Raw genomic sequence first — 23717 nt, 5'->3', positions numbered from 1 at the left:
AGGTGCCTTGGAACAGGTGTACTTTGACCTCATGAGATGTAAGGTTGGAAAGTAAAATTTGTAGTGGTTCCAGGAATACTCCAGCACTCGTGTACTCAATCTAAATCTCAAGAAAATGAGAAAATGAAGTATAATCATTACAAATAGCTTCTAGGAACATGCTTGAGAAAACAATTAACTCACAGCTATAAATGAAATATCAACCCCTTAACAGTGTGCTACTTTTTACATTATTTTACTATCTATGCCCATAACTAAATTCATCATAAATTACATGACATCCCAACAGACAACAGAGTTTAGTGTTTGGTTTGAATTGTAGAGTGTGTGAACTTATAATTTGTGATTTATAATCAATTTGTACAGAAATTAAAGTTGTGCTGAATGGAAGATTTTTCTTTATTTTAATTGGATTATTAGGACTAAAATGCTGATCCTGTCTGAGCTCTGATGGACAGTGCCTTCCAGGGACTCTGTCTTAGCTATGACAGGCTTGGTGTGAAGCCCTAGAGGGCTGTCACTTCCTCCCCCACAAGCTCTAGCATAAAAACCTTATCCTCCCTTCAGGCAATTGCTGCAGGAAATCAAACCTTCCTGGCCCTCCTGCCTGCATCCAGGCCCACCCTGAGGGTCCAGAAGCACCTTGTTCTTCTGTTCACCAAAGAACAAACAAGCTGGTTCTAAGATTTCCAGATGGCTCTGGGCTAGTTTGGATATAAAAACCAAGATTAAGATGAAAGGGGTCTTTTTTCATCAATCCACCCAAAGCAACAAAAAGGAAAAGGAGGAAAGAAAGTTCCAGAACAATCAAACTTCCCTGGACCAAGAGGCAGCCTGCCTTCAAACACACATTCCTGTCTGCCTGTGGGTTCCTTCCCTTAGCAAAAGGCCTATAGACAGATCTGAAAGAAAACAAGAATATTTCTCAAATTTAAGGAATATTATGAGCTTTTTTACAAAAAAGTTCATTGTTATGAACCTTTAATGCTGAAAACTATTTTTTTATAATCTTATTATATAAGTACAAAAACATTTCCTATCTAATTTAGTTCAGCATCCCTATGGAATGAATAGATAAATAAAGCAATGCAAGTTTACACATAAATCCCAACATAATTACAAAACCAAAACACAGATAAAAACATCAATTACCAGAGAATGATGGTATTTGGTAGAAACAAAATGTCTGTTACTTTTCTCTAACAGAAAAGTAAAAAGTATTTGCAATTTTATGCTACCTATATTAATTTTATTTCTTGAGTTTAAGCACGATGGACTTTTAGCCACTATCATGGTCTTTGCTGGTTTTTAAATATTTTGAGTTGCGAAATTTGTTTTAGCCATTGCTAAGCCAGTTGATTTAATGGTGTGAATCCAATATGATATTGGGGGAGGAGGGGGTCTTTTAAATAAAGTTCTCATTACCCATTTGTGTCTAGACTTGCTATTAGTGAACTTGTGCCAATGGCCAGGATGCCAGTGTGTTAGAGTTCAATTCTGTGTTATTCCTGTTTTCCCAAATGATAACGCACCTTTTTCTTCACTTATGTGGGTTTGAATGAGCAGGAAACCTTTGCCCATACAGGTAGTTATGCTGTCACATAATCTGTATTCGGGACTCGTTTAATCCTAGTACACACTTACACTTGTGGCTTCAGAAAGATGGTGTTCTTCACGTGGTGGCTCCATGTTACATTGTAGTTTTTAAAAATAATCATCGGGGGCCTTCCCGGTGACGCAGTGGGTTGAGTGCTGCCCTGTGAAGCTGTCCGTAGCCTCTGCAGTGTGGGTTCGATCCCCGCTGGCCTCGGAGCAACCCACATGGCGGGCAGACCTCTCCTGTCTCGCCCGCTGCTCAGCAGTGTATTTCCGTCGTCTGCCTGTTCTGCTCCCGCTCTGTCTCTGGTGAATCCTCTCACCCTCCCGCGCCTCTTTTCTGTACCCCAGCTCTTGTATAAAAAATAAATAAATCTTTAAAAAAAATCATTAAAAGAAAAATCTGAAAATTTTAAATTCTCTTATAACTCTTGGGCCCTTGAAGAATGATTGCCTTACCACATCTGACATATTAGAGGTGGTCTCGAGGCAAGTCAGAGGTCCTGGTTTGTGATAGAGGCTCTGAAAAAACCAGAACACAGCTGACTGTTTGAATCCTGCTGTGTTGTTAGTGGAAAGGACCTTCAAGGTTCTCGAGGGCAATCCTCTTCGCTGGCAGATGAGAAAACAACGGTCCAGGTTGCCAGCATCACCCAACTGTTCAGTGGCAGAGTCTGATGGGGAACTCTGCCCTCATGATTTCGTAACAAAGTCTTTTCCTGTCACAGCTGCCTGCTTGGCGGTTAAATCAGGTGCTTTAGCAGATTGGTAGCAATAGCACTGAGGAAATAACCCTTGTTTAATATTATTGTTACTGCTCACATACAAAATGGAGATCTGTGTCGCTCACAGGTTCACTTACAGAAGGTGAGCCCTTCAGGATTTCACAAGATGGCATATTACTTCTTTTCCTCCTCGTTAACTTACAAACTCTTCAGGCCCCTTGTATCTCTCAGCACAATTAACTATAAATAGGTTTTGCTGAAGTATTATTCTGTAAAAAGACCAAGCCCCAGAATAAGAATCAAAATACCTCTTTTGACTTTTGCCATACTCTCACATTCTAAGCGCTTAACCCAAATCCAACACTCAGTGAAGCATTTGAGATATCTAGGTGTCTCACCATTATGTAGAGCTGCACCTATACATAAAAATCAGTAAGTGATAAATATCTTAAATTAAAAGAAATACCCTGATTTCAACTTGTAGATGCAAATCCCACTCTGATTCTATATAAACAAGTTCTCTTTAGTTGAATTTGCTCACACATGGTATTGTTCAGTGGTACACGAAATAAAGAATATATTTAATTGGTATTAGTGACTTCTTTGAGTTGACTGAGGAAAGAACATTATCTGTACTACAACTATGACAGATAAAGGTAATGTGAGTAATTCATTCATTCATATGGGTATACAAATATTGATTAGTCCATATCATGATAATAGTACTACATCCCTATGATGCAAATCAGCTATTTTTAAGAGACTTTGGTAGATTTTGTCTGCGTGTATGTTTTTAACAGATGTCAAGCATCGTTCCTTCAAAGATAATGAATATATTTTCTATTTTCCCCTTTTGCTGAATACTCAGTGAGTAAGTGTGCTTTGGTAGAAGTGCTGGATTTGGAAGAGGGAATCCAGAGACCCATACTGACAGCTGCTGGCTGCTGGTTGTGTGACTTGCAGCAGTCCACAGCACACATTAGGGCCTTTATTTCCCTATTTATAATATCAATGGGTCAAAAAAGATGCCCTCCAATATCTATTCCGTAATTCTGATTCATGATCATTTTTCCTTGTTTCTAGCACAATGATACAAATTTTATGTGATCCAATATATTATTCCATTATAACGAGGCAACAGTCTAAAAATTTTAAATTGAAAATTCTAAGGAAACAAACTGCTTCTCTTTTCCTTTGCACTGGATGTGAATATATGTTTTTTTGAGTGAAGTTTTTTGAAATCACTTTCTTTAGTTTTAAGAACTCCGCTAAAAAAGAAACTGGCACCAACATTTAAGTTGGACATTGTAGAAATCTGTTCTTTAAGAAAAATTAGGGAAGAAGTAAGTTTAGAGAGAGAGAGAATCTGATTTCTAATCAATACTAGCATGAAAACACATTTGGAAAGGCTGTGGGACAGCAGCTGGTAGGACATCAGAGAGGGCTCTTCGGTTCTGAAAGTGACTATGATCTTAGACAATTCAAACTCTTTGGGTTTCAGTTTCTATATTAAAGTAAGGAGATTCAACCAGTCCATTTTTAAGCTTGTTTCATTTTGAAGATAAATATCTATACTATATAGAATTATAATATATAATTCTTCAAAATTGTGTCCCCACTTAATAGAGTCGCTGTTCTAAGAAATACTGTAATCTGTGTTTAAATGTTTATTATAAATGAGTTTGCAGCCTCTTTGAGTTTTTTCTAGAATTCATACCAACACTATCTCTTTTGAAAATTGCATATTCATATCTGCTTTATCTGTTTCCACTGATTTCTAATTGCACTGTAGGTTTCCACAGTTCTATTTAGTCATGCGTTATCTTTGCTGTTGTTCATATTTGTCTGGAAAAGTCTTGTCTCCAAATTACAGTGGCTTTCTTTTTTCTTGCCCTGAAGCAACAAATGATGGGAGAAATATGTGTATGTTTCTGTTCTTCAGAGTCAGAGCTGCCTCAAGCGTAAAATTCTTAACCCTCTAGTTTAATCCAAATGCAATGAATCAATTACAAAGTAAATGCAAACTGTGGCCTGCATATCAGGGGGATTGTGTGAGTTAAATTAATTTTTAAAACCAGATTGCATTAGTTAAGACTGGGATCTTAATTTGTGCTGACAAAATTATCAAATCAACTTACCAAGGTGCCTGAGACTTATTGCCCAGATAATAACTGAAAATTTGAAAGTGACAATTTCAAATTTAGATTGGTTGGTAGCTTTATTTAAAGTAGCTTTTAAATGCCTTAAATAAAGGTTGCTTTCTGTGGACACCTACAGCATGACTGTTTATAAAAGTACCCAATCATTTTTCCTAAGAGTACTATTGACAGAAGAAGGGCTTGGTATTTAATCTGTAACCTGCATTGCACTGCACCCTACAGTGGCAAAGAACACACAGCGCCTGAAGAAAGAGATCAAGAAAGCATTAAAAATGTCAGGCCACAAGACCATGTTTAAATTATTAGGTGAGATGCCTTCTTGTGTTTAACAGTAACCCAGTGCACCTCGAGACCCAACTTCCTCTCCACTTGCTCTGTTTTGATTGGTTATTGCAAGCTGTTCTGAAATTGAATTTCAGTTTGTTTCAATAGCATTTTGCAGTAAATAGGAATGACTCTGGTATCTCGTTTGTGAATCTTGATATAGTAATCAGAGGTAATTGAAGCATGAACAAGTCACAGAGACTTATGACAAGTTTTTAAATAAGTATTGACATGTGAAACTAATTTAACAAAAACTGGAAATCAAACTCCCCCGAAAAGGCGTGCATAGAATATAGGATCCATTGCAATTGCGTAAAGTTTGGCTTTAAAATGGCATGTTCAAGTTTCCTTACCTTTCCTGAAGGACCTTGAGTGTAAGTTACTGACAGACAAGGTTATGACCCGATGACTAGAGCTGATCATCTGACCACTGGAGTTAATCATTTGTCAGTTGTAGTTTGGATTAACCAGGGTCAGGCATCCCCTCCTGTCTCTGTGGCTCCAAAGAATAAGAAATTCTCCTGGTAACAGAGGCATACAAAATCAACTCCAAATGGCAAATTTGGAATATTCTGTAAACTGATCTTCCTCAGACAGATAAAATTGTAATCTTTTATATTTCTGCTCATGCATACTCGAATATATGTAAGTATACACACAACCCATGTTGGCATTATATACATCTTCACTTACAAAGCACCTGCTGAATTTATATTCCATTTTAATGCAAGTTTGATACTAAAAAGGCGAAATAAAAGAACAAAACCTGTAATTTACATCTCTAAGCCCTATAACAAAGATTATTAGAGCAGGGAGTGCTATTCTCCTTAGTCTGTGGATTTAAAGTGGGGTGAAAAGCATTTGAGGATAATAATTTGAAATTCAAATGATGAAAAAAATAGTCTAAAATGTTGGCTTCCACAGACACTGACCTTAAGTATAAATGGCGGTGAATTTTTATTTCATGCACTAAAGAAAAGAGAAGGAATTTTGTGTAGCCTCTCAGAAGATTAGTGATAAAGATAAAGGCTATGCAATCTTTTGATGTTTGTCCCCTAATGAAGGAAGTAGAGGCAAGTGATAATGCAGGGAGGGAACATACTGGGGAGAAAATAATTAACAGCTTCATTAAGCAAAACTTACCATTTGTATGTGTTTCATACACACACTAATGTCAGTTGGATTGAGACTTTAAGTAAAACAAATTTCTTTAAAAGACAGTGAGTTACAACTCTTCAACATACAATTAGAAATGCATGAATGTCACCATCATCACTAACACTACCAGGTATCACAGAAAAGTTGAGATCTAAACATCCTATTTTTCTAAATAGAAATCTTGAAAACATGAACCTCATTAGAAACCTATCATTCCACCTGTGGAAACTGAAACAGATAGGATTGACATAAGTGTCTAGGGATTTATAGACGTAATACTTATTATCACTAATAGGAGTTAGGTAACTAAATCCCAGAACGTCTACATGAGACTATGCCCCTAAGTATTTCGTGTGCTCTTCTGAAGGGATGTTGTTGTCATGATGGCTATTTTAATAGGGTTTAATGTAATTGGAACAAAAGCAGAACACCCAGTGCCTTGAGCTTTCCCAAAAGTGATGTGTAGGAAAAAGTTTCTGAAAATGTGAGATGTTTTCTTCCAGAACACTTTACTAAATAATTTAAAAGATTCAGCTTAAATGTTGTTAAAACATGAATATAAAGCTGTGGATAGCCTGAGTTATGTGATGTTTGTTCTAGTTTTTCTTGTTTATTTTCTCAATAGCATGAATTTATTTCTAGGAAAAGTCTTGGTTTTGACTCTCAGAAAAGCCCAAAATAAATAAAGAGACACATTTTCTAACTACAAGAAGTATCACCTTATCGGGGAAATAAATAAAACATGGAAACACCTAACAGTGCATAATTTCAGTGCAACATAATTCCAGTGCAACATGGGCAGCCATAACTATTGGTGCATACTGACGACAAGGATTCCATTGATTCAAGTGGGGGAAACATTTATAGGTGACTGCATTTAAGAAAAGCTTAAGAGAACAAATGAATCTTGTGCTGGATCTTGAAAGAATGGAATTTGGATTAGCATAAATTGAAAAAGAGAGAGAAACTTCTGGGAAAGAAATGCCAGAACAATTCTGTGCAACTATTCTTAGACAAGGGGCATCAGGGCAGTTTCCCTGACCATCATTATACTATCCCAGTGGTGGTAACTGGGCAGACTCAGCCTGGAGATGGACAGGACTCAGGGGATGACTCTTTCCATCTGTGTCTTCACATAAAAACCCTGAAGCTAATATGCAGACATGCATCTTGACCCCCCCTTTCTAATGTCCTTTTCATCCTGTTATTATCTAGTCGGATTCTTATTTTACCTTCTTTCTTTTTTAAAAAAAAGATTTATTTATTTATGCATACACGAACTGGGGTACAGGCCAGAGGTACAGGGGGTGAGAGGATTCATCAGAGACAGAGGGGGGAACAGAACAGGCAGACTGACTAAAACACGCTGCTGAGGGGAGCAGCAGGTGAGACAGGAGAGATCTGCTGTGTCATGTGGGTATCTCCCTGGCCGGGCATCGAACTTGTGCTGCAGTGGCTGCTGGTAGCTTCATAGGTTGTGTCTTAGCCCCTTGCACCACCAGGGAGGCCCTAACTTCTTTCTTTTTTAAAGTGGTGATCAAATTCATTTTAAAAAGATTGAAACACTATTTCTTAAAAGTCTGAGTTATAGCAAGAAGGAAATGCATCATGTTGTTGTGGCCCCAGAAAGCCTGAACTCATACCCTTGCTGTTAGTTCACTTCCTAGCCACTGACTAGTTTTTACATGGACCACTCCAAGGATGGGAGGTTGACTCTGTGTATACCACTCCTCATACCTTGATTCCATTTCAGGCAATTCTGTGTGACCTTGGGATGGGCAAACAATTCAGGATTTAATTCAGTCCATTCACTAGTCAATTCAGTAAAGAATCACACATGAAGTCAGTTGCTGACAAAATCTATCAGCTGTTCTTGTAGTGATGGGTTCACAGCTGTAGTAAAGACACACATGTCACAGAGTACAACCTGTTCATTTTCTCTTTTCAAGCCTGTAAAAGAAAGACAAACATAAAAGCACTCTCTGCATTTTGGGAGAAAAAAAGGTGCTATGTAAATACAAGCTAACACTACTTGTTTCACCAACAATTTTATATATATCACATATTCTAAGAATACTTTCCTCGGTTGCAAATTAGAATGGGAGTAAAAGCCAAAGCTTTTGCTTACAGTCATCTATCATTTGTGTAGAAAATTTCCATTGAAAGAACAATATTATTATTACTTAAATAATTTAAACAGCCTGTGCTTAACATGTCTGTCACATATTAAAGGAAAAATATTTCTTAAGGCATTGGTTTTTATAGAAGAAACATTGAAAAACATCAAGTTGAAGTTACTATTTTTAAAGTGACTGCCAAATCTAACATTACTTCTGCTTCAGTAGTATTTGAACTATTAACCTATATTTCTGAGTGTATGTTTGTCAGTGAATAATTAAGGAGGAATTTGGTAGTAGGGAATTGATATAAGGACCATTTGACTTCTCAATTTATAAGTCTGTTTTAAGGTTAAGAAATTATTCAGGCTGTGTGTGTGTGTGTTTAATTAGTGAAAATGGGCTATTTTCCCAGTGTCTGGGAAGGAGAATTATTATAATCTGAGTCATTAAGAAAAGTATCCTGAATCAATGACATTTTTACAGTGTAGCAATAATCTTACTATATTACACCAAAAAAAATTATTAAAGGGAACTATTGGTTGGCATGAAATTGCATAATACTGTACGAAAAGTGGGAGTAGAAAAAATTCAACATAGAAATCTAATAGTTATAAAAATAGGAATGTTCTTTGCCCGGTATTTTGAGTTCTTGGCTGACATGCCTAGTTTATAAAAGAAAAATCAGCTTAATAAATTCAATTACTTCTTTGGCATGAGAAAGTCAACCTCAAAGTAGGTGTGGGAAATTCTTGTTAATACATCTGTCACCCAGACATATTTTTGACCCTCTGGCTCCATTCATGCAGATACTTAGTCTAGCCCTTATACCAGCCTTTCCTTCCACTCTGCACCTCTTCATATCCCAAGACCTTGCTCCACATAGCCAATTTTCCATTTTCATGAGAAGATCTTCCTTCTGAATCGCCTCATCCCAAATCAATATGAAAGGCACACACTGTGGAGTGTGGAATAGAGTGTGAATGAAAGCACAAAATGATCTGGAACAGAATGGAAATCTAGACAACCACCCTGCCCTTTATGGCACAGATGCTACCCCAGGTCTGCACACTTTCAAATTACTCACTATACCTGTAGTGCTAAAATAATGGTATTTCCATAACCTTTTCACAGATAGAGAAGTCATTTTTTTTTCTTATCTGTGTTTGTTTGTTGTCTTTTTCTTTTCAAGTGTCATTCTAATAATAAATGAGCTCTTTGAATTTTTCTCTTCTTACTATGCCAAAAAATTTAAGAGATTTTAGATACATGATGGTATTGCTCAAATAATTGAAGGACTCTCATGTGGAAAGAGTTACATGTAGTCTTAGGATCAGTGAGTGGTAGAAACATTTCTTGAGGGAACCTGTCTAAGGTAAAGTCGGGAAGACTTAAGTTCATCACTAAGATATCAACAATGGGAAGAAATGTCTGGTCTGAGTGCATTCCCTCTTCCAACAGGCTTTTGAGCAAGACTGAGCTATCCCTTAGTGGGAATCTCAAATTAGAACTAGACCCTAAAGACCATAAAGACTCTTGTCATTATCTCCCGAGAGTAAAATGTAATGGTTCATCTTCCATCATAATACAGTAGAAAGTTCTGGTTCTTCTAACTAGGTTTGAAATATTGTTCGAACCCCTCAAATGTTCTGGGCTTTGGTTTACTTCTCTGTAAAATGCAGTATTCTCCTGTTACCTCTGAAATTTCTTCTTATTGTAAAATTGTGCTTTGTTTCTTGGTTAATTAACTAGTCAACGTTAACTAATAATAAAATCAAAGAAGTCCAGATTCCTGCTTTCAGAGATTAGAAGTGGAGTCAAACTTGCAAAGTCCATGTGTCAGCCTCAGCCAAGTCCCTTTAACCAAGCATAGGCACAGTCTTAGCTATCAGCATTGTAATTATTTAGCCAGATGTAGTTGCTAAAGCAGTTTTTCAAAGCACTTATCCAAACTGAATTCCTAACATTTAAAGCAAATAGGAGAAAGTAGTAAGTTGCCAAATTCTTCTCCAACTTCTCAAATTTATGTCATCATTTATAAAGTTGATTCCCTCCCTGAATTTTTTCATAATTTCTGACTTGTGGTTAGTACACCGTAAGTGACTTTTCAAAGTAGCACATGGAAAATGTTTTCTGATGAACACTAGTTCCCCAGATTCTAATGTATGTATGTAATGAAAAGTTCTTATGAGCAAAGAGATTGGCATATTTTGGGTTAAACCAAGTTAAATCAAGGTTTAATACCTGTAGGATTTTTCAGAGTCTTTATATAATAGCATAAATTATGAATATTCACCAAAAGAACATTGCATATAACATTTCCAAATGATTATGGAAAAACACTTTTTTTTCGTGAAGCATTTCATGAAACTGGTATTCTAGGGAATGCATTTATAAGATTAGTTATCTATTTTTTCTGCTAACTACTAAAAAAAAGCGGCAAACACAACAAATTGGAAAGTATAAAATCAATTACAATATGATCTAGTAGATGTGCCATTACTAGAGGAAAAGCAATCAGATTTAATAAAATCTCTCAAACATGAGATATTTATAATGTAACTCAATGTTAAGAACCTACAATGTTATTAACTAAGTTTCACCTCAAAGAATTCTCAAAGGGTCTGTTTTATTATACATTTGTAAGTGAGTGTTTATTTGCCCCAAAATAGTTCAAGAGCTAAAATGCTGAACAATCACCTTGTTTCTATCTATCCCTGTGACTGTACTGTCAATTCCCTTAAACTTTTATTCATAGGCAAAGTGTCATAAACTCTAGTCCTTTACATTAAGAGCATTCAAATAAATTAGTGTTTAAAAGTAGTGAAATCTTAAATCATTTTATGTATTCTGGTTTTTAGTGGAAAAAGAATTGCCTTTCCTTATGGAATAATCAGTCAATGTAAGGAAGTTAAAGCCCAACCTTCTCTCTGCTTTGCCTACCTGCTTTGTTTTTACAGCTGAGTCTTTAGTATTATCAGGGGGAGCTTTTTATACCTTTCTCTAGCTTATGTTGTGCTTAGGAGAAGAGTGCAGTTGGAATTATTCCCTTTATGCTACATTCTATTTTAGCTAATTTGTTCAACATTCCCTTTTCCTCTCTGCTAAGCTTACCATAAAGATATCCTGTGGATGGGGAGCCCTTTGGATGGTAGGATAGGGATCATATGATCTCCTAGTTGAGTTAAGATGGTAGGATGGGAATGATATGATCTCCTAGTTGAGTTAAATCCATTCTTTAATGACAAAGTCATTTTGGTGAGCTGCCCCTTTATTATATAAATTTAACCGTATATAGTATGGTTAAATTTAGTAAGATGGTACTCCTGCATACAGGCTACCAGTAATGTTTACGAGCGCTGCTTTCCTTTCTTCTAAACACATAATTACATCTTAAGTTCCATATAAATCATGAGACCAACTAGGCCATTAAAATCCTTTCTTCTTTCCATGAGCTTATTGTTAACACAGAGATAAAGTCTTTGCTATATAACAATTAATTGTTCAGTCTGTAAGGCAAGTCAGTGATAAGAAAAAATCATATAAACTAATATTTAGGCCAATAACCAATAATCCTCTGGATATTTTGTTTTTTAACTGATTTGCATATCATAATAGAGAAAAAATTCCTGGTTGACATTTTAAGTATTTTATGTCTGGAGATATATTTTTCATTACATAAAGTACTCAGTATATCACAATTTGACTTTGAGCTAGAGAATATATATCAGGTTAGTGAAACTGCTAGTGGTCCAGTCATCTACAACTGATATTACTGCTGTCTGACTTCATAGAATTTTTAAAAAAGAAAAAGAACATATTCTAAACATCAATGCATCAGACTCTAAAAATGCCTTACAACCAACAGTATGCTGCTTTCAGTACACATTAGAGATTAAGAAAAATGTAACTCTGTGACACAGTCTGTTTTCCTTATGTGTATTTTATTCTTGTATCATAAATATATTAAGCCTAGATCTGTGTTTCTTGGTTGTAGTAAGCTTAGTGGTTTGTACATTAAGAAAACTTTAAGCATCTCTACTGCCCACCCTGAAATTCAGCTCAACCTTTCTTTCATTACAATTATTACTGAAAGAAGACACATCTAACCTGTAACACTAGGTCCATTTTCTTCAACATTTCATGGCAAGGGACTCCATAATAAATCTCACCTACTTGAAACCGAAAAGATTCTATTGTAATTACTTCAAGGAAAAAAAAAAACTGTAGCGTATATGCTAACTTTAATCCCTGCAGCTCTGATTAGCAAACTACCTAGATCCCTACTGAATAACTACTAATTAATCAGAAACATTTTTAAATCTTTAAAATTAGCACATTAGATACTATAGTCTAAAATAGAATTATTGTTTTATTTCTTTTTACAAAGCACTAGAAAGGAATCCAGAAGATTATGATTTTGTGAAGCCAGACACTGCCTTTCCTGAACTGGAATTTGTACTCTAGTGCTTCCAACTTCTACGAAGGGGGCTTTTTGAGCATATTCAGTGCTGAATGCTAATAGCACTAATCCAACCGCAGATCATTAAAGCAGGTGGACACATCGATGGAAAATATGGATTTCAGTGATTTTAAAAATTTATATTGTGGTATATATAAACTGATTAACTCCATTACTGAAAATAACAGTAACTTATTATTTTTGGTATTAGGAATTACTGCACTACCAGATTGTCCTTCCAAATGTTATTTTTGAGAGTATTGGATTATGGTCATATTCTGAGAGTTAGTCATCTTCTGACTGACATTTTCCCCTTGGAGACAACAATGATTAAATTCCCTGCTCTATCATACTACAGTCTGTTTTGTACTGCTTAGTACACATTTTGGAAAAGAAAGTCATGCTCCATTTTGTTTTCTATTTATCTGTCTCTTCCTCCATTTTCCAATCTCACTTGAAAAGGAAACATCAAACCCTTACAAAAATCACTACATTTATTATTTCACCTAATATTTTCTATCATCTTGCAAGTCAATTACCATTTTGTCCATTTTACAGGTGAGCAGCTGAACCTCCCAGACATTAGTTAGTGACCTGCCAGGTCTATTCACCTAGTCAATGCTAGAGTATAAGGATGAGGGTTGCAATCTTTCCATTTTCACTTGGCTACTTTGACTGCCTCAGGGTGATGGAGGTGTCCTGAGGCAGGTGTCACCTCCTCACCTCACTGTCCTCTTTGACACTTTGTGAGAACTCAAAGTTGGAGACAATTTTTTATATATCAAAGATACAAGGTTGGACCCTGATGTCCAGGATTTGGACCAGAACCAAGTTCCTACTGAAATCAATCTCTCCCCACTGGACCATGTTGAAAGAGATGCACTTAACTTTTATATATGTGTGTGTGTGTGTGTGTGTATTATATATCACTCCAATGAAATTTACCTATATACATACATATATATGTGTCCTTTTGGTAGAAGGAGAGGAGAGAAGCAGAAGGAGGGGAATGTTCTTTTAGGAAAAAAGAAACTTAAAATTAGGATATAAGAATTTAAAGTAAGCCAGAAGGAAGTAAGCGTGTCCAGAAATCCCCCTCTGTCACTTGTTGATGACTTGACTTGCTATGTAAACCCATCTTGAGACAATCCATAAAGTAATTCTCTTCTTTTTCCTGAGAATAGTGGAAAGTTGGCAAGAAGTAAACATTTTCTATGAAATAGGAAGGCGAACAAGTTGTAAATGATGTTAATATTTTCCAGATGGTACAGTTTTACTTAGGATCTGAATTTATTGTAATTAAAGGCATGTGAATTTTTCTATAAATACTGAACCTTGTAAGTTTGACACTGGAAGACTTCATTACTTCTGGAGTGTAGTTGTTTGAAAGAAAGTATCCCTTCTCTTCCATGTAAGATTCATCTCTGGGTTTTATATCTGAGTTGAATCATAGAAATAGTTCCCATGTGAAGGGTTTTGTTTTGTTTTTGTTTTGTGTTTTTTTTTTATATTCCATGCCATTAAATCTTAATTATGAACTGAGATTCCTCAGAAATAAAAAATACAAACTTCTTTATTTCCTATTAAAATTATGTATGTTCACCATTATTTTACACTGTGTCTTGAGTTCTTTGATATATTTATTTTTTAAATAAGCTGTTATCATTTTTTGGTCTCTAAACTAATGTGTTGAATGATGTTGGAATTTCTGGTCTTGCCTCATTCAGGGGAGTATAAATAACTGCTTTCCTTTCCATTGCAAGCAATAACTATGGGCTTAGAGCTTCCAAACCAACAGCTAGCAAAAGACATAAGAACATTGAGATAGTTCGTGCTATTGGTTCAGTTTCCAATTCCTGCCTTCTTACCTTGGGTCCAACTAGTCTTTGCTCTATCAGGAGATGTAAATGAATGATCCCTCCTGCCTTTGGTCCTGCTAAAGATTCTGAGCTCAGTGAGTCTTACCAGAGCTTGGTCTATGGGGTAAGAAGAATTCTAAAATGTCCCTTGAGATCTTTGTTTCCTAGTGTATGTAGCCATTCTCCCAGCTATTCAAACAACCTATGAATCCAGATGCTGCAAAAGGGCTGTGCAGATTTAATTAAATGATCAAATTAGTTGACTTCAAGAAAGAGGGAGTATCCTGGGTGAACCTGACCTAATCAGGTGAACCCTTAAAATGAACTCAGCTTTGGGCCTCCCCTGGCGGTGCAGCAATTGAGCACTGGGCTGCGAAGCTGCCCACAGCCTCTGCAGCACAGGTTCCAATCCCCAGCCACATGACGTGCAGACCTCTCCTGCCACCCGCTGCTCCCCTTAGCAGTGTACTTCTTCCGTCCATCTGCCTGTTCAGCTCCCTGCTCTGGCTCTGGTGAATTCTCTCACCCTCCCGTGCTTCTGACTGTACCCAGTGCTTGTATGTATAAATAAATAAATCTTTAAAAAAAAAGATTTAAAAAAAAAGGAACTCAGCTTTTCCTGAAGAGTTTTGAAGCATGAGAAAAGTTGACTGTAAGGGAGATTTTCTTTTACTGGCTTGCATGTAGAGATAATGTAGATGACCCTTAGGATCTGAGATGAGCTCCCAGCTAACAGGTACCCTAGACATGGCAGTTACTGTCCTGCAACTTCAAGAAACTGAATTCTGACACAACACTGTAATCTTTGGTGAGGAGAGCACAGCCCTATTGACTCCTGAATTTCAGTCTTGTATCCGAAAGAAAACCCAGTCATGTCATGCCAGACATGTAGAACTGTAAGCCGATAAATGTGTGTTGGATAAACCCCTAAATTTGTGGTAATTTTTATATAGCAAAAGGAAACAAGTTATGTTTATATAGCAAAAGAAAATAAATTATTTTTATATAGCAAAAGGAAAGAAATTATATATTACCTATCAGATGTTTATTATCTCAGTTTGTCTCCGAGTTGGTCTCCATTGCAACCCTCATGCCTCACACCATCAATTATCATTCCTTTTCATTCCTACAGTGAAAACCATTTAATAGCTTTTTTAAGTTTACTTCAATAAAACTTTTCTCTTTAATATATTCCTTCTTTACTTTTGCAAGGCCTTATCTCCTGGGACTGTAGACTCTCGTACATATTGTATTGTTGCTGTATAATCTATTTATCATCAGTTTTCTATAGCGGTAATAAAAGTACTGATATCCATTATATGACCCTGGGGCATTACAGAAGCTTAAATATAAAAATTTTATTGTGTGAGATTAGCTTTTAAGTTGTACTATATTATGACCACCTAAGGATAGATTGCCTCAGTGGGCATGACACATATAGAAATCTTTACTAAACTTAATCAGAAGGGCCACATTCTGGGAATGATATTTGGTGGACTTTATGGTATTGGAATTTTCTGCAGAGAATTATCTGGAAGTCTGTGGACAAGCAATACTGTGTGGAGGACAAGTTAAATGGTAATACATTGAGGAGACAATGACATATAAAATACAAAAAAAAAAGTTTGTACTATGGAAATTACTTTACAAATAGTAAGTATTACTATTGCTGGAAATTAAAAGATCAAATCCAACTTATTTTAACTTTCTGGTAACTTATAAAAATATCACACAGAAAGTCTCATTTATTTATTTCTATAAAAACAAAGCAAAGCCTTTGTTTACATCCCAAGAAAACCACTACAAAGAACAGTGTTTTCTGATCAAGAAACATAAAATTGCTAGCAGTAAGGTATTGATTTGCTACTTTATAGCTGAGTAATGCTTTTCAAAGCTTTTTAATGCTTTTCAAAATAACTATTAGTTAATTACAAAGGCATATTTTTCTATTGTGAAGGTTTTGAAAACTATAGAAATGATTAGGAAATATAATCTCACTATCCAGAAATAACCACTTACTAACAGTTCAGCATATTTCTTTCCAGTTCTTTTTCTATACCTGAATAAATATTAAGAATATATCACATAGTTTTATGCTAAAATTTTTCATTTGTATCATAAACATTTTCCCTGTTACAAAAAAATCTTTTTGTGGAACATGCTTTTTAATGGCTGAATAATATTCCATGGTATAAATTCCTTCTTGTTTCCTTCCTTTCTGCTTTATTTCCATGTTTCTCCATAATTATAAAGCTTCAGGCAGTACTTTTTTGGATAAATATTGGACAGAATAGGCTTCTAAAGAACACTTCACTAAAAAGACTATAAACCTTGTAAGCTTTTTCAAATATCTCGATTAGAACAGTATGAGCAAGCCAAAACTGTTAGGGGGTGAATCGCAAGTAAAATTACTCAGAAACACGGATGCAAACTAATTGACTCCTCCTAGCTCCATCATTGTAATTTTATTTCCAGATCCTCTAATACTCTGAGAAAATCTGTTCTCTTCTGGGGGATATATAAGGTGATTCTTGGACAGCAGCACTGTAATCATTTGCAGGTTGTTCAGTTGGGATAACTATTATTGCCTTGTACAAAATAAACCAAAGCTCCAAAGAAACACATTTTTGCAGGTGAAAATTATGTTAGCCAACATCATTTCTCACTCTGGTTTATGATGTCAGGTATTAAATTTCTCCATAAATGTACTTGTGTGAGGGAGGGATAGATCCTCTTGGAAGGAGATTAAAAAGACACTACCACCTAAAATCCACCCTCCTAATAACCCAAGAATGACCAGAAGCTGTGAGGGGTTTGGTACAGTAGCTCACTATACAGGCAAACACTGCAGAGGATTTACTTTCTTTCCATTAATGGGCTCCACCATAAAGAGTCAGGGGTCATTTGTACTTGCAAGAGAAAGCCCAACGTAAGTAAAGTGTGCTATTCATCTATTCAGCGCTGCATACCTATAAAGCCTCTGAAACCACTCTTCAGTGACTCAATACATTTCTCATTTTCCCATCACTTTCCCTTCTACTTGGCCATTTTCCTAAAACCATAATTCAAACTTTCCAAAAGAAAAAATAATCTCTGGGTAATCCTTTCAAGACTTCATAGAAGGAAATCTTTATTCTTTTATCACCCTTCTGGGAAACAAAACTCATGATTACCATTAGGATTTGAAATGTCTTCACTTTACCTGGGTGGAAAATGAGGGAATAAGTAAGCAAAAAGGCCGTAAGTGTAAGAAACTGGTGCTCTAAAGCCAGATACACTCGTGAGAAGAATCACCCAGAGTAGTTCACCTAAAACTGAAACTAGCGGATAGTGTGTTTAAATTGTAAAAAGATTAGGTAGGCAGATCTTTGATTACTTTCTAGTCAATGAAGACTGTTTTACTGTTAGTACACAAAGGGAAAACTTAAAGGCAGAAGATTTAAGAAAAGAAATGGGAAGATGTCTAAAGGAAGAGAGATTGGCTGTCTTCTGAAAAAAGATTTCTACCACTATCCACAAGTAGAGATTCCTATAAAAATGTTCATAAACTAAAAATGGTATAAAAGTGGGAAAAAATTAGCATTAATTTATATGGAACATCTTTCAAAAGTTTATAGGCCCACCCAAAATATAGTTACCAAATGTTTCCAAATAACACAAGCAGCCTAAAATCACACTAACATAGTAAAAGCAAAAATGCAGTGATAAATTACAGCACTGAACGCTATTTTCCTTTTGTTTTGTTTTTTTTTTAAGGTTTATTTATTTATGCATACAAGAACTGGGGTACAGGCTGGAGGTGTAGAGGGGGGTGAGAGGATTCACCTAAGACAGAGAGGGGAGCAGAAGAGGCAGATTGACTGAAATACACTGCTGAGGGGAGCAATGGAGAGTCAGGAGAGGTCTGCTGCACCATGTGGGTTTGATCCCTGGCTGGGGATTGAACTCAGATCAAACTCATGCTGCAGTAGATGTGGATAGCTTCATAGTGCTGCATCTTAACCCCTTGCACCACCAGGGAGTCCCCTTCCCTTTGTTTTAAAAACAAAGTCCTCTGCAGATTTCTTTTGGTGGTTGAAAATCGGTACTAATGCAGGTCTTTTGTGAAAGTGAAGTGATATAAGAGGAACTTTTGAAAAATAAGGAATGCCTGTAGGCTTAACATCCACCTGACATTTTTGCTCTAATGGAGGTGAATAGGGAGAGTGAGTTCTACAGAAGGCCTTTCCTTGGTGGACCCATGTCTATACTGTGAGCAGGGAGAGGAAGAGGCACCATTTCCAGATTCCTAAGCAAGAGAGCAGTGCACTATGACCAGACAAAGTCCCCCTGTCACCTGGAACATTTTTTTTTTAGAACGGGGTCCAAAAGGACGGAGGAGTCAACTTTCTGACTCCCCCTATCACTTTTATGAATTTGATTCCTGAGACCCACACAATTCCAAGTTCTCCCTAGCAGTTGGAGCCTGTAGTTCGGAGTCAAGCAAGCATAGATCTCTGCGATTGCCTGAGCATCTGACATTCCAAGAAATGCAGTGTGTGCCGCACTGGCAGCAGCAGTAGCAGAGCAATGTGCAACTGGCTGGGGGATCGAAATTTGCAAACTCAGTATCCTGGGCCTCAGGCCAATGCAGGCTGGGTGCGTTGCTGTGGTGACACATTTAGCCTCCAGGGAGGGATGCTGGCACACCAGCTGCATTCCTGGCACCACGTTTGCCAGCAAGAAACTTATGGAGTGGAACTGGTATCAACTCCAGAGGGAGATGCAAGCTGCTTTCTTAACTTCTTTGGCAACACTACCCTCTGCAATTTGTGTGCATACACCCTCCTGAATATTTACATGAACTGCTACTTGTGATACTCTTTGGGGCCCTGTTGGATGGTACTTTCAAGGGAAGTGCTAAAATGATAGTAGCTTTCCAGTTTATAAATGTAACTATTGTATCCCTGATTAATTCAATTTCCTAAAATTGGCACTTAACAATGCAATGACTTATCTCTTGCTGGGAAAAGATTCTAATCCCTCTTTCCCTTTTAAAAATAACTTACTGTTGCCAAGAGGAGAGCCTAGTATTTACTATTAAAAGATATGTGAATCGAAATACTAGCTTCTCTCCCTGTTGCATTCACTAGCACTATAATAGCTGCATTCTCTCTCTTTCATACCTGAGAGAGAGATCCCCTCATAGAAATGCCCTTAGTTCTTCTAAAAGCCTGACCACCTCTCCTATTTGTGGCTGGAAGGCAAAATACACTGGATTCAGCCACTTAGTATTCACACAGTGTCAAGATTCAAGTAAAAAGCCTATATTGCAAAGCTGGAAACACAGTCGTCAGACCAAACACAGTCAACAGTTCGAATCACAGTTAAATTATAAGTAAGTGTGGGGCGAAGCGTGCAGACCTGTCAAGTCAATGAAGCAGCAGAGATAAAAAGAAATACTACATAAATGGCAACGTGGAGGCTTTAATAAATACAGAGATGGGGTTCTTCCCAGCTGCCCCCAGTTGACTGTAACAGCTAGTGAGGATTTTGAGCGTAATGCTTCTTCATGGTCCTCCTCATCGCAGACTTTTACTGCTCCTCCTCTGTCTTCTTTTTAACATGCAAAGCATCTCCCAATGTATTGAGAAACAAACAATTCCTTTGTGTATTGCCATGGTTTTGCAAAGGGACAGCTTTGCTGGCAGGTCAGAGATTACTACTGGAGACATCAGATGCAGCAGAGGAAATGCAGTTAATACAATAATTCACATATGTTAATGCTTAGTTCCATCAATGTCAGCTTTATTTTCTTCTTGATATACACAAAGCTGGCACACAATTTTAACTGATGAGGTAATGTCATTTTTAATTTAGAGAGCCTTAAGATGTCCACTTTAACTTGTGATATCATCTTTGCAGTTGTCTCCTGAGACTTTCTGTAAACATAAGTAATGTGTCCTGGACAGTTTGAAAAGAGACTGTTAAAGATGATATTGGTCATCATGATGATCTCCCCTACTTTGATCTCTTTTAAATTGCCAGATACAATTTATGTTACTGCCATATTTTAGCCATTCCTGAAATTAATATATCCCAGGGCTTCTGAACCAAGTAAAACACAGAAATAAAATAAAGGCTTGATATGAGCAGATTATAATGTTTTCATGTCAGTTTTAGAAAAAAATGGAAATCATATCAGATTATCTAACTCCTGGGTGACCTGATAAAAAGAAAGAGCAAGACACTCAGAAATTTATAAACGTAAAAATCTTCTCTTTTCCTGAAAGATGCTAATTTATTAGAAATGGTTTTCCATCTTTTAAAGATAAGCATATCTGTTACCTCATGCAATCTTTAGGGTAATATTTTATTTTCACTTCCTTCATATATTATTATTAAGTCTAAATGTTTTAAATCACCTCACTTTGGTGATTTCAAGCGTGTCACATTTCCTTTTCAAACAACATCTATCCCTTTAAAGATTCAGACTGCTGGGTATAAACAAAATTATTTTCCATTTTTAAATAAACTTTTTTCTGTGGAGAGATTATCTTGTGCAATTCAAGTGTAGTATGGGGGAAGATGAGCTGTATTTTAGTTGCTGTTGATAGTGGGAGTTTTTTCTAAGAAGTGTAGACTTTGGTAGAATTGCATTAAATAGTAAAGAATCTGTTTATTATTCTGTGGCCATATGTTTAGAGGGTTGCTCACAGAAATCAAAGTATTGTTCATGGAGCATTCTAGCCAAAGAGACATTTTGAATTCATAAAAGAACTTCACAGTTTGAAAAGAATGCACAGCATTATGTATTGACACCCTACCACCCTAGACAAAGGAACACAATTTAATAATAGAGAATTGTGCTCATGAGATTTTTCTTTTTCTTGCTAATTGGTTACTTTAACTGACATTGTCTGCAAGTATAATGGACACCATTATTCTTAATAGTTTTGTGTTGCCAGATGATGTATACAGACATGATGTAGTCCATTTTAATTATTTCACTTTGCCAGCTTTTTTTATCCTTCATGTAGTACACTGGTGAATGCAGATAGCACTTTTTTTTTTCCTGACAGACTATCCTCAATAATACTAGTGTCCAAATTCTTGAAATTAAAAAGGACTTTCTTGCTAACCTGTTTCCTTCCATATTTACTTCCTAGATACGACTATGTGGAAGTTATCGATGGAGAGAATGAAAAAGGACATGTATGGGGAAAGTTCTGTGGGAAGATTGCTCCTTCTCCTGTAGTGTCTTCTGGGCCATTCCTTTTTATCAGATTTGTCTCTGACTATGAGACACACGGTGCAGGATTTTCCATACGTTATGAAATTTTTAAAAGAGGTAAGTAATTAACGGTAGAACAAATATGACTTCATGTTCAATCATATTGTTTGATTTCATGAAAAATAAAGACAAGGATAATGTTTTTATCCTTTTTTAAAAAATCATATAGTACCATTACAAGAATGTTGCAAAATATTTTAAACAAAAGAAAATTACCCAATGTGTGGAAGATGTTAAAAAAATTTTAAAGCATTTTAGCAATCAAAATTACATCACTCTGATATGTTCACTAGTGCTTATAAGGTGTGCAGTCCACAACACTTTTTACAAGTCTTTTTTATCTTCTTCAAAAATAAGTGTGATCTGTTTCTATGGATTGATTTCTTTAGTTAAGAGTGTGTTCATCTTATCTTAAAGCCATGTCATCTTATTCCCTTTATTTTATTGCAAAATTCAAAACTGGTAGTTCACAATAAAAGTGAAGCTGTCCACTAGACTTAAAGTTTCTAAAGCTATTAGGAGAATTACAGGCATTCTGTTAATGGAGCGATGGTTGGGAAAGAACCTCTTGGAGGAAACAAAACAGTAATGCTTTAAACAGCATTCTCTTTAGGATTAAATATCACTTACTAATCTTCTGGTACAATAGTATATATCAGGATGAGATTAAACTCTGACAGTTCATAGTCTCCCTGATTTGAGGAATTAAACATACATATCAGTTAATTAATAAACACTGTGTCTTTATCTGGATATCACTGTTTTAGCAAAAGCCTGTAGTTTCCTTTTACGTGTTAAATTCAGCCTTCAGCCTTCCCTTTTCAGGTGTGTGTGTGTGTGTGTGTGTGTGTGAGAGAGAGAGAGAGAGAGAGAGAGAGAGAGAGAGAGAGAGAGAGCGAGGGGGGAGTGGAGAGGGAAGGCAGGGGAGCTGATGCAGAGACTGAAGCTCAAGATTTGAATGTATTGTCTTAGAATGTAGAACAAAGAACACTTTTTAATTAAAAAAAAGTGAACCACACCAATTACACAAACCTATCATCTTCTGAATCAGTGGCAACTGAGATAATACAAAGGAAAGTCGTAGGAATTTCTGGGAATATTAGTACAACTTCTTTAAATTTCAAAGAATTCTAGTATTATCCCATATAAGTATGGATAGATAGAACATTTTTCAGCAAATCATCAAAGCACATATTTAAAAAATCTTTAATGTAAATAATAGTACATATATATGACATTGGTATATACAAACGATTGCATATGCACATATTTTCTTGTGTTGAAAGCTGTTTGACTTGTTATATAAACCATATTGTACATGTATGTTTGTGTCTACACCAGCATATATGCATGCACACATACCTTTGCTTGCTTACCTATATGTAACACTATCAAAGAAAAAAACATGTCAGAAGAAGACCTAAGAACAGCATTTCATTTTCAGTGTTTCTCAAAGAGTTGAAGATGGATGAAAGAGAAAACAGCCTGTCACTAAGTCATTAAGAATGAAAGACAAATACTGTATGTTTTCACTCATGTGGAAAATAAAGAAACAAAGTAAATTAACATACTAAATAAAAGAAAAACACACAGATTCAGAGAACTGAATGGTGGTTACCACAGGAGGGGGGTGGGGGAGTGGAAAAAACAGGTATGGGAGGTCAATGGTACAAGGAAAATGAGGGATTCTTTTTCTTTTTTTATTAATTGAAGTAACATTGGTTGATAAGATTATACATTTTAAGTGTAAAGCATTATACCACTGCCAAAATTCTCTTCCCAGATTTAGAAACCTTGGATCACTAACCCTAAATCTACTCCCATTCACCTAGAAGAATTTCTCTCGGAAACCCCAGCCTCTCCACCTCTCCCTCTTCCCCTGTTCTCCCCTTGACTTGGATCGTTTTAGGGGTCAAATGCTGGCAGAAGCTGTAGCCCTTTTCTAGTGTTCTCCATGCAGGGAGTGGTGGCATTTATTGAGTAGGATTGGTTGTTTCATATGCTGTTTGATTGAATCTCTGTATTTAATAATCTCAAGGAGACT

The 23717-nt window shown here is 36.2% G+C and overlaps 1 protein-coding gene across 7 annotated transcripts in view; it reads left to right on the top strand.

Moving 5' to 3' along the window:
- Window positions 1-23717, top strand: part of NRP1 (neuropilin 1) — a gene marked incomplete at both ends in the record, with an annotated part of 134189 nt that overhangs the window by 32438 nt on the left and 78034 nt on the right. For all 7 annotated transcript variants that reach the window (XM_084253493.1, XM_084253498.1, XM_084253497.1 and 4 more), the window contains one exon: window positions 21549-21730. In XM_084253493.1, the coding sequence (XP_084109619.1) occupies window positions 21549-21730 (182 nt within the window). The remainder of the gene's footprint in view (window positions 1-21548; window positions 21731-23717) is intronic.

This window comes from Talpa europaea, assembly GCF_964194135.1.
Source record: "Talpa europaea genome assembly, chromosome: 14".
NCBI lineage: Eukaryota > Metazoa > Chordata > Mammalia > Eulipotyphla > Talpidae > Talpa > Talpa europaea.
The sequence above is the reverse complement of the archived record's forward strand: the minus strand, read 5'-3'. Positions and strand labels throughout refer to the sequence as shown.